This window comes from Phyllopteryx taeniolatus, chromosome 5, assembly GCF_024500385.1.
Source record: "Phyllopteryx taeniolatus isolate TA_2022b chromosome 5, UOR_Ptae_1.2, whole genome shotgun sequence".
NCBI lineage: Eukaryota > Metazoa > Chordata > Actinopteri > Syngnathiformes > Syngnathidae > Phyllopteryx > Phyllopteryx taeniolatus.
This window is the reverse complement of record NC_084506.1, coordinates 30895312-30907846: the sequence shown is the minus strand read 5'-3', so window position 1 is coordinate 30907846 and position 12535 is coordinate 30895312. Positions and strand designations below refer to the sequence as shown.

At 42.8% G+C, this 12535-nt stretch overlaps 1 protein-coding gene across 2 annotated transcripts in view; it reads right to left on the bottom strand.

Annotated features, from left to right (window-relative positions):
* reln (reelin) overlaps positions 1–10303 on the bottom strand; it is a 99477-nt gene extending 89174 nt beyond the window's left edge. For both annotated transcript variants that reach the window (XM_061774850.1, XM_061774851.1), the window contains exon 1: positions 9789–10303. In XM_061774850.1, coding sequence (XP_061630834.1) covers positions 9789–10041 — 253 coding nt within the window. In that variant the 5' untranslated portion in view covers positions 10042–10303. The remainder of the gene's footprint in view (positions 1–9788) is intronic.
* Between the last annotated feature and the right edge of the window lie 2232 nt (positions 10304–12535).

Below are 12535 nucleotides of genomic sequence, written 5' to 3'. Positions count from 1 at the left end.
ATTGCCACAAATGCATCATGAGACCTACACACAGGACCATATTTACTTCTGTAAACATACAGCGTCTCATGTTTGTGCGAATCTGCAATGTGACGTTTTTTGGGGGTTTTTTTGGGTTTTTTTGCGCGTACGTGTCATGTCATTCCATCCAATTTAGAAGTCGCATTTGTTTTTGTAAAGTGAGCAACTACATAAAAAGATCGGTTTTAACAAAAAATCCTAATTGGGCATCACGCCCTGTAGTGTGAATTTAGTGTCGGAAACAAACAATCATTCACAGTTACTTTCAGAATTTTGGACACTCACATTTACACCATAGGACAATTTATAGTCTTCAATGTTTTTTTTGTTTTTTTTATGTGGGACAAGCCGGAGTAACTGGAGAAAGTCCATGCAAACATGGTGAGTACAAACCAACTCCACACATCAGGCTGGCATTTTCGAATCACCAATGTCAGAACTGTGAGGCAGACGTGCTCACTATTTTATTTTTGGTGCTTTTCCATTTCCAATTCTTGGTTGACAATTCAATAAATAGCAAGTTTTTAGCTTTACAGCTATCGTATCATTGGTTGGCTTCCCAAACAAACGGTGCTGCAAGATGATATGGTTTGGAATTGTTGTTTTTGTGCGCTTCAAGACAAGACAGTAAAGATGTGTCTCGTACCAAAACTGTACTGAGCTAACTGATGACACAAATATGTGGGGTATGGAGTTATATATCCTTTTTGTGGGGGTGGGAGGTATGTCACAACAGAGTATTAGGAGAATTTGATATTTTCCAACCCCTGTAAATACCATCCCCCCCACCCATGTTGTCACTTTGGACAGGAGGACGGGTGAGCTATGCATCCGACGGGCTGTGTAATCTGCCTCTGCCAGCCTGCCAAGTCGAGCCAGAGTGGGCCAGGCTTTTTGAAGGGGGCCAGTGCTGGAAAAAGGGGGGCATAGGGCCGAGGCTAATCCGTCTGCGCCACACGCCGAGTCACCAGCACCCTGCTAGTTGCACCACGTAGCCTACTCTGTCGTGGGTCTCCTGAGGCACTACAAGGCCCGTTGAATGCTATCAGCACAGACGACACGTTGGCCTCCCCCCCAATTCCCCCTCAAGCGGGGATTACTGAGCTGTCAATGAAGGAACCAGGGGGAGGTTCTACAGTGGGCGCAAAAAGTGGCAAAAGGAGATGTACAATCCACCAACAGGAACTTCATTCTCTGTAAGGAACAGGCCGTGGGTAAAGTTGACATTTCAAGCAAAGACAGCTAGGAAATCACCGCATAAACAACACGAGGAGCACTAATGGTGACCAGGAGCGAGGAGATGGTTTGAAAAGCATCCATCACATTTCAAGTGCACCCTAAGGACACTTAGCAGTCCTCGAGGACAACGAACACAGCGCCATTGTTATGAGGTAGGCATTGGCACGACTTTGCATAAACACACACTATAGTTATAGTAGTGTGTGTTTTTGTGTGTGTGTGTGTGTGTGTGTGTGTGTTGAAAAACAACAAAACAATGGCAGAGGAAGAGGGGAGGTAATATATGTGCCAATGAAAATTTAAAGGGGGCATAAATCGGAAGACTAACTCACTTTTGCCACTTAAAGTAACGATTGTGCTGTAATGATGGGGTTGATCGAAAGAAAACCATCTATGTTACACAACGATACTGCAATATCACTAAAGAAGGGGAAACTTTTTGAAACTCTCTCTCATTAAAGGGCCCCTTCTATCAATTCATTTTATTTAATTTGACTTTTTATGTCCTTTTATCAGGTTTGCGAGATAATCTTGTTTGGAAATGCCCAAAATGTCCTTTTTCAAGCTATTGTACTTGGTCGCCAGTCAGTCTCAGGGAACATATACAGTAGATCAGGGTTGTCTAGCTCATTTTTGTCAAGGGCCACATTGTAGTTAGGATTTTGACAGTGAAACCATATGAATGTTTAATTCCCTCATCATATTATTCAATATACACAACAAATTGATGGATAACTAGTTTTGAAATCACAACTCAAGCATAATAGTTTGTTATTATTGTTCAAATTACCATATTTTCACGACCATAAGGCGCACTTAAAAGTCTTACATTTTCTCCAAAATGGACGGGCCGCCTTATAATGCGGCACGCCTTATGTGTGCACCGAGTTCCATCCATCCATCCATTTTCTGAGCCGCTTCTCCTCACTAGGGTCGCGGGCGTGCTGGAGCCTATCCCAGCTGTCATCGGGCAGGAGGCGGGGTACACCCTGAACTGGTTGCCAGCCAATCGCAGGGCACACACAAACAAACAACAATTCGCACTCACATTCACACCTACGGGCAATTTAGAGTTGTCAATTAAACTACCACGCATGTTTTTGGGATGTGGGAGGAAACCGGAATGCCTGGAGAAAACCCACGCAGGCACGGGGAGAACATGCAAACTCCACACAGGCGGGGCCGGGGATTGAACACAGTCCTCAGAACTGTGAGGCAGACGCTCTAAAGTTCCAAAATCTGTAAATGTTGTTGTGTGACTTTGATGAGCACTCCACTTGACTGACTGGGAGCATTACCTACCGACACGCTGCTTATATAGAGGAAAGGCGGACGTGACTGAGGACAGCATGCGGACCATGCCTGCGCCCAATAATACGGTCTGTGTTATATACAGAAATAGACCCAGTAACTGAGACTGCGCTTTATGGTCGTGAAAATGCGGTGCTGTAAAAAGAAAAATGCTTGCAATGTGTCAACATTATTTATTACATGTTTTTTTTATTAAAATTTTAATTTATTAAATATAACAATTTAAAATGTTGTTACAAATTTGAGCAAGAATCAAGTTGACGCAACATGACTTGCTTTGGCGGGCCGCATAAAATGATGTTGTGGCCCCCGCTCTTTGAGTTTGAGACCTGTGACATCATCAAACAACCATTTATATACACATTCACACCTGTGGACAATTTAGCGTCTTCAATTAACCTAACATGGAAGGAAAGCAAAGTATCTGGGAAAAACCCACGGAAGCAAAGCGAGAACATGCAAACTTTACACAGGGAGGCCCGACCAGAGATTGAAACCCTGAATCTTAGCGCTGTGAGGCAGACATCCTAATCACTACTTGACCGTGTTGCTTTGTATGCTTTATATTGTCACTGTCAAGCGCAAATTTTTCACAAATTCATACTATTGCTCTGTTTTTTTTTTTACACATTTTTAACCAATTTAAAGGGTTGAAATGGCTGGAAAAATATCTATTAACTCTCTTGAACACTCAACCGGAAGAGAAGTGTTGTAAAACTCGACCTTTTCCCTCACTCTGTGGGAGCCATGTGGCATTATGATGATTTTAATTTTTTTAGACAATCCCAAGTGAAAATAGTTAGTTTAGATACAGTACATTTGAGTAAGCCTTTTTTGCAAAAAAATTGATCGCTGTAATGCTTCGGTGCAGAAGAAACTGGTAAGCCATGACGGTATTTCAGCCTATTAAACTGCCCAGTTAGCTAATTGTTTTATTTATTGCATCACTCGAGGCTCTGCAACCTTTAAAAATATTTTCGTTATGTCCTGCTATTTTAGTCAATGACAGCATAATAAATTAGTGATTATTTTTTATTGTTTTTTTTTTTTGCATGTTAAATTAGTGACTGAGGATGATTTTGGGGTGGTGTTGTGTTTATGTATATTTTGATTAGTAGATTTTTTTTTATTATTCCTGAAAAGTAGTGACTTTGGAGATGTTCATCGCTAAAAAACATCAAGTGGACTTAAGCAGACTTAAGAAGAGAATTGATTTTTTTCATGAACAACAGCAATGTTTTTCTGCATTCAAACCATAAAAGTGCAAAGCGTTGGTTTTTGAAATATGTGTTAATGCGTATGCAGCCTAAAACGTAATCCTTCACAAACCACAAAGAGACACAAGAAAGCAAATGCATGCTTAGCCTGTGGCAGCCTTGCATGTATCTGCGCAGCCCGGTTTGTAAGTCAACAGACACGTTCACTCTTCAACATCCTGAAAATACTTACACCCACTCATCTGCCCACTCATGGAAGTTACTGAAAACACAATTCTCATTTGCTTGTTAAGAGCCTCCATGTTTTGGCTGAAAGAAACAAACAAACAAAAAAAAGAATCCATTGAGGAAACGGACAATAAAAAATGTAAGAGCTCAGCGCCGCTTGCCTAAGTAAGACTGGAGGAGGAACACACCTCATCACACAGATGCACTCACTGGCTTCTTGCAGCATTGTGGCAGTCGCTAACACAATAAAGTGATTGGAAGAGATTCTTTGTGCTCCGAGGTTCCAGGAATTCAACATAAGTTCTCCAACGTTTCCAGAGCAGAACCTACTGACTGCTACTGTACATACATTTCAATCAACTGCCAATTAGACCCTTGGGCACGGGGAAAATAAAAAGCCTCCTAGTCCTGCTATCATGTCCTTTTGCAACACTGATATAACAAATTCTAAAAGCCTGATAATTGGGACATATCTGTTTAGCTAGCGGAACATCTGACCTGTCTCTTTGTAATGATGGATCACCCGCTATGAGCTGAGAGCTGTCTGCACGGCCAAGCGTGCACGTGACAAAGGGAAGATTTCAAATGCATATCCATTCTCATTTCTCGCCCATCTGCTCCTCCACACAAAAGAAACGGACATATCCCAGCGAACACAATGCTCTTTAAATGCTTCATCATTCATTGTCCACATAAACTGAACACCCAAACACACGCAGCACGCCCATACACATACGTAGTACTGCACTTGACACACTTCCCCCGACTCAGTGAAGTGACCTATTCAGACAAAGCAGTGGGAGGCTGAGTGACTGAAGAGCTGGGAAGTTAATGAATTCAAAGGGTTTGGTACACTTTAAAGTGCAAGTATGCGCTGCGTGTTGGTTTTCCTTTGCTCACAGGAGAAACCCATTAAACCATTAGCCCCTGTCCCCTCTCCACTTGCTTCGCTCTTGCCTACTTTCAGTCTCCCCAGTTCCCCGAAATTGGATGACTGCATGCAAACTAGGCCAGGCTTTTGTTGGTCCACAGGCCAATTCTTGCAACAGCTCTTTTTAAGTGAGCACGTGCTTCGGAGAAGTGAGAAACTGACCTAAAAAAAAAAAAAAAAGGGTGAGACGTCAGCAGTCAGACCCTTCCTTACCAGCGCTCAAGGTTCTTAGGAGCTGGGTTGGGTGACCATGACATTCAACAGGATACTGCCACAACAGACTACAGCATTGCTATTTTGGCATGTAACGACTTAAAGATGGGAGATGTGCTTCCTCGACATCTCTGTGTGGCTTTACTGATAGGACCGAGTGCCTGGTCTGCTTTCCCAAAGCCTAAACAAGGCCTTGTGCTGCTGACCTTTACTTCAAAGTGGCTGGCATGTTGTTCTTCAGACATAAGTCAACAGAAGGTTTGCAGAAAAAATAAGAAGAGACGCATAACCTATAATGAAAGTGTTTGGCTGGAAAACAGCTGAAAAGATTGACTGATCATCTGTCAGGTGATCATGGGAAGAGCTGATGGCATTTGAAGAGATTTTTTTTTTATTTTCCCAAGTTCCCATTAACGATGTCATTTTGTGGAAATATACATTTTACCGTTTCTGATTTAATAACCTCTAAAAGTCTCATCTAATATCTAATCTAATCTAATAATTTGGCACTGCAAGAATCTGGAGAAGTGTGACCCTTGCATAAACCACTGGCCAGCAGTTCTTTCATATGGGACTGAGAATCTGGGCCTGAGTTTTTGTTGCCCTTTCAGATATTTAGCGCAAATCAGGAGAATGTCCATGCCAGACATGTTCTCACACACCAGAAATTGTATTTTTGTTGTATTTTGAAGGCGTCGCCAGGGCAAGCAAGGATTTATTCTGTGGTCACCCAGTCAGTCTGTTCATGATTTGGACACAAACAATAGAGTCTTTTGCCGTTCCCAGCCTTTGTTGAAACATGCAGCTCCTCCAGTTATTCTTTTCACAATGTGTGTTTGAAAGCACCAACAGAGTACCCACGTCCAAGGACTATCAACTGAGATAGCCTGTAGAGGAGATGAACTGTTGACTTGCATTAAACTAATGCATGATCGTAGGAGACAACAATGTAGCTTGCCAGACATTCTCATATTGTTTATGATACAGCATATGTACCATACAAGTTGTTACACAAAACTAGGTTCGAATAAAAAGGTCAGCTCAAATGAAACTGGTAACTTTTCAATGACATTCAATCTATAAGGAAAAAATATCCAACATAACCAAAATTGGAGAAAGGGATCGCATTTTCGGCCCATGCTGTGTTCTTGGATTCTGTTTTAAACCCACAATATTTGAACATCTGGGGGAAAAAAAAAACTGTGACTCGCGTCCTGCAAACAAACAAAAAATTATGCAGCAACAGAGAGATGACTGAAACTGAAACAAATGAATCCCGTGTCTTTACCCATTAAGATACAATTAAGTCATATCGTGTGTAAAAACTAATATTGTATGCCATTATTAAGCATGAAGACGCCAACACTGTATGCAAATTGACGTTCTAAAAACAAAAGACCAAAACCACTTGAGCCAGCTATTTAGATGCTACAAAGACAAAAAAAAAAATGACATCCTATTGGGGTTCTGTGCAGACATATCCTGACACAACAACTGACCACGTCATGTCAAACAAGGGGGCAACGAAGAAACTGCAACAAATGAATTCATGTAACAAAAAGCAACCAGCACATCCATTTTCCAGCTTATTCGGACACCTCACCACCATTTCCCCACTAATTGTTTCCATTGTGCTCTCAATTGGATGGGTCTTGAAAAACAACATTGGCGATGTTATCTAATGTAATTACTATCAATTTAAGATGAAGTGCACTGAGATTTCTGTTGCTTCCTGCAAACGTGTTGCTGCATGGGGAGCATTTCTACTGTTGTGATAATAGGTAACAAGAGTGATAGAGTAGAAGGGCAATTGTGAACAAAAATGTGTCAAAAAGCCCTACTTTGAGGTAAATGGAGGATGGTGTACTGTATGAGGTTATAAATGGAGGTGGGTTGTCATTTATTTTATTTTTTTTTACTTTTCAGTCCAGGCCACAGTGTCTCAAAAGCTAAAAAGTGACGATAAATTCTTCAGTGGGCTCCTTTATCCAGATCTGCACAAAATTTGCAGTTTCATTCTGTTTTCTGTCATCGAGAGAACAAACCAACCAACACGTCACGAGTGTAGCAAATGCATCTTAAATGGACCTGTTGGTTATTTTGAGGACAGCTCAGATCTCCGCGTGACCTTACTGCGCTTCCCTCATGAAGATAAGGGCAGATGTAGGCAGTGTGATTGAATGTGTGAGTGACACTTGCTGTTGTCAGGCATGAACCTAAAGCACGCATAAATCTTTTCATTGCTTCTTCTCTTGAGTTCCCAAGAACTCTTATTTCTCTCACACATTTTATTTGTCCACCTCAATCCTGGCAATAGTTGCAGCACAGGCAGTAACCTTTCTTGGCCATCGCATTCTGATAACTTAATACAGTAATCTACAGCGCACACACACACACACACACACACATAGTGCACGGCCCACACATCTCAGTCTTATCGCTCCAAAGCAACAAAGGAGGAGGCAGAGAGGTCAGGTCAGAAACTGAATTACAGTAAAGCAAATGGGCCGCCCAGAATCTTACTTCTTCTTGGCTCGAAAGCTCTGATGTTTTTGTTAGACTTTCACCTCTTGTCTCCGCCACGAAAAGGTTCACTAATCCATTTTTGTCACCCAACTTCTTCCGTAAACACCCTGAGATAGCATTTCTTCAATGTTCTGTTTTACAAGCCTTCGCCAACCACATTGCCAGCATCTCTGTTGACTGCCACCCACCATTTCCTCATCTAGATCACACATTGCTTTTAGGCGATTAAACCACATCTAACCCAAAAAGTGAGGGCCATCCGTTCCGGAAAAATAATGAGTAAAAGGCAATTTAGATCAAGCCGAGCCAAATACATGACAGCTATGTATCTAGAAATGAACATGAAATAATAATAACAGTAAACCTTAAGATTTACATGATGTCACCGGGAAGGATTGTGATTGTGTCGTTAGGCAAGGAGGCACATACGTGTCTGTAAATTTAATACCCAGATGAAGCTCTCAAACCAAAATATTCCTTCCACTCTGACATTTGGAAGTGGGAGTGTGCACAGATATAACCAGTTCAGTCAAAAGAGGCAAAAAAAATATTGCTTAACTTTGTTTTCAGCCAGCCATGTTTCACTTGTTCACTTGCCATTCAGTCTTCCATCCTCTCGAGTCAAAACCACAAAAATTTAACAATGAGCCGCCATCGTGGGCCAAAACCTGGGACGGAAAAGAAAAGTGAGCCGCTTGGAAGCCTGTCATTTTTCCGTGGAAGCCTCGCTGCTCCTATCTTATCTTCTCAATCCTCTCATCGTCATTCAAATCTCCTCCTCACTCCGCGGCCCTATTTAAATCTCTCCCTCCTCCCAGTCCGCCGCGTTTATAATGCTAATTATTTAAACCTCTCTGCGCGCACCATCCCTCCCATCCAGCCGCCAGTTATTCCAAATCTCTCCCTACAAGCCCCAGTTAAAAGGTGCTTGACTCAAAGCTTGATAAAACTGATTCTTCCAGACTACTGGCTTTTCCTGAACTCATTTTCTTCTTGGCCTTCACCTCTTCCTTCCAAACAAACTGTGTTGAACAGATCCTATTTGAATTCAAGAAGTTTATTTGTTCCGATAAAACAATGTAGCTAATCAAGCCAGGACGAGTGTTAGAAGTCAGCCACATAAAATGAAATGAAACCGAAGAGGAAGAACACAGAAAAAGTGTATATTATTTTACTTTGAGAGTGAGAACAAATCTGTAATAATAAATCAAATTTGTATACACATGACTCTTGAGGAGAGGAGAGTAGCATGGGAACGTGACCTCTGTAGAACTGCGCTGGCCCGTGAGGGTCACTGTCCCCAGTGTTAAGTAAGTTACGAGAGCCAGTGCTGAGCAGTGGCGACACAGTCGGAGCAATCACGGGGGATCACTTTTCCACAACCAGGTGCCAGCGCATCCGCGTGGGAAAAGCCCTGTTAATCTGTCTCCTCTCGCACCCAAGGACGCTTTCGCTAAACCTAAATCTTTAGCATTTTCTGCACTTTTACTCTCTTTGTCCGTAGCCGTTTGCAGCGTTTGCACGCACGCACGCTCTGTCTCTCTCTCGCTCTCTCGTTCAGTTCTCTGATCATGTAGAGAAGCTGCCTACGCATGGAGCATCCGGATCACAGATTAGTCAAACACCAAAGCTACTTTACACACTGAACAAGTCCAAAACAGTATCACTATTTTTTTTTTTTTTTAACAGTTACATGAACAATGCTTCCAAACAACAACCACTTGATCCAAACTGCTCTCGCACACAAGCAACGATGGAAAAAAGTGCAAATCACCTGGAAAAAAATGTCTATTTTTGCCTATAAACACAAATGTGTGTCATTTGAGATCAGTTTGTATGTTCCCTGATGCTTGTCCTTTGTCCCTCCAATGAATAGTTGTTGTTCTTTATAAACTGCGAAAATAACTATGACTGATTGTTTTTAATGGTTGACTATTCAGACAACAAACAATTACAATTAACTACAAAAAAAAGAAAAAAAAAACAGAAAACATGAATTCACATTTCATAATCAGTAAAACTCACAATCGCAATAAGAGAATGCATATAAAATACAACAAAAAAGGGTAAGCTTTATTTCACATTAAAAAAAATGGACACACCTTGGTATTCCTGTCCTGGGGTGTAGGCGCTGGGGTTACCCAAGATCTGGATGGTGAGCAGCATCTCACCCCCACCTTCCGCCACCCCAACTCCATCCAGCTCTGCGTGATGGGTGCACAGGAAGAAAAAGGGGTTGAACCGGGGGTAAAAACTTGCAGGGGGCACCCCGAAGTCCACGCTGCTGCTCCCCAGGACCAGGGCCAGCAGGGCACAGCCGAAGGCGCCCCCGAGAGAGGCCCACGGCGTGGCCATCTGCCCTCAAAGAGTGAGAGCGAGATGTGTAAATTTGAGGAGAGTGATGAATGAATGGGAGCAAAGAGGACTCAGGTAGCTGGAGTCCAGGGAGACGCTTCTGGAGTCCACTGATGAATAAAAAGTCCAAAAGTGCGTGCGAGTGTGTGTGTGCTGCGATATTGTGTCAAAGTATGAAAAACTGTGGCAGAAGCTCTGTTCCTCTGTTGCTTCCTCTCCCTGTCCTACCTTCACTCAGGGAGTTGAGAGCTTCGGTTGCGCTGTCCTGCTCCAGTGTTTAAATACCTCACCCCCTCCCCGTGGCTCCCTCTCTCCTCCCTCTCTTGCGCTCGCCTCGCTCCAACACCAGCTCCTCGCGTGCTGTTAGAGCGCCATGAGACGGCCTCCCCTCTCCTCCTCCCTCCTCTTCGGTGTCTATCACTCTGCCTTTTGCTTAAGCCCTTCCTGGTCCTGTCTTCTCCACAGTGTCTTCAAGCCTCACTGAAGCACTGCTTTGGCACCCTTGGAACACTTTTGAGACCTGAGATCTTCATGCAGCTTAGTGTGTTCAAGTCTAACCAGCCACATGACAGATTCCTCTCACTCTCCTCTCTCTTCCCTTTGTCTTTTTGCCCATCCACCAGACTGTCTGCTCCTTTCCCACCCTCTATCACACCTCTTTTCCTCCCACAATCCCTCCCCACTTTCAATCACCCGCTTTTGCAACCTCTCCATTTCTCTTCCCCTCTTCAGCAAGACTAGTTTGTTTTTCCTCTCCCCCTCTGTTGCGTCTTTCATGGCTTTTCCATCAGAATCTCCTTTTCCACGGGATTCTCCAACTCTCCCCCCACCTCTTCAAATGAAGCCACCGCTCCAGCACATGCAGACACCAGCCATAATGCCGCTTGGTAACCCCCACTGGGTCTTACTGATAGATGAGCATTTTGCATGCACAGTGTACACACCCAACGCATCTCCCCTTCCTCATTTTAATCCTCACACGCATGTTCCCAAATGAGGACACAACGATCTGTGCAGTTCAAGGCCATGCACAGACATCACATTAACAACAATAAGAGCACTCAAGCAGCCTCTGCCAAGTCTTAAACAACATTGAATGGCTACAGTTTGGGATTTTGATGTATTCTGGATCAACTGAAACAGAAGATTTATCCATGCATCCATTTTCTGTACCGCTTATCATCACTAGGATCGCGGGCGTGCAGGAGGCTTGCCCAACTATCTTTGGGCGAGAGGTGGGCTACATCCTGAACTGGTCGCCAGCCAATCGCAGGGCACATAGAAACAAACAACCATTGGCACTCACATTCACATGAACGGGCAATTTTGTCTTCAATCAACCTCCCGTGCATGTTTGTGGGATATGGGCGGAAACCGGAGAGCTCGGAGAAAACCCACCCAGGCACGGGGAGAAGATGCAAACTCCACACAGCCAGAACCCCGGTCCTCAGAACTGTGAGGCAGATGTGCTAACCAGTCGCCCACTGTGCTGCCCATAATATTTATGATAAGCAAAATAAAGATACACAAATTTTCAGTGGAAATTGACAGACAAAAGTGTCTTTTCCTTCCCAGCTTTACCCTGTTCGGGGTTCCCGTTTTGGATGACACTCCAAATGTTCCTTAAGGGCTTTCCTTTTCATCGATTTCTTCCTCACTGCATTTGTTTATGACTCATTTCAATATAAATTGTGGCATAGGTTTGACAGGCCGATGCCCTTTCTGACTCCAACCCTCCTTAGCACTGAGTTGGGCTGGTTTGAGATTCTGCCTGGTAAAAATTCTGCCTGGTAAACAAACATATGAGCACAACTGTGTGTTTTCTCATTTACTAAATAAAAGTAGGGCAGTGAATTTCAAAATAAGAGCAAGTAAATAAAAATAAAGTATTACATGTTCAAATAAAGTGTTTAACTTCAGAATAATTATTTGAGAAAACTAACAAAATATAGAAAATACATCATGTTTTGATCATATGTGTAGAAGAAAAATCATGCATTGTAAAAATGCATTACATATAAGTAGAAGGGTTTTACAGAATTTTGAGGTCAACTTTCGGGGTGCGTATTATACATGGGTGCGCATTATACACGAGACATTACGGTAATTTCCTATATTTTGAATGAATATATGAAAAGCAGCTCTCGCTTCAATAAAAACACCATCAACTGAGTTTTTGACAATTAATCGATTATGTTGAGCCATAATGGGAATATACAATACCACGAAGAAAAGCTATCCATCATAATCATCATGAGTTTGTTTACTGACTCACCTAATTTTAGATTGGACAACCTGTGAAGTACGTGTGAGATCAGGTTGGGGTCTGCTGACTGTATGATGTGGTTAAATGCACACAAACACACAAAGGATCAAGCTGGACACACACTCTGGTTGGCTGTGTCATGTCCAAACAGACAGACTGACCCGCAGCAGGAACAGATTCAGGCCAGATGCTTTCACATGGTTAAATGAAGTTAAATGCATATGTAAT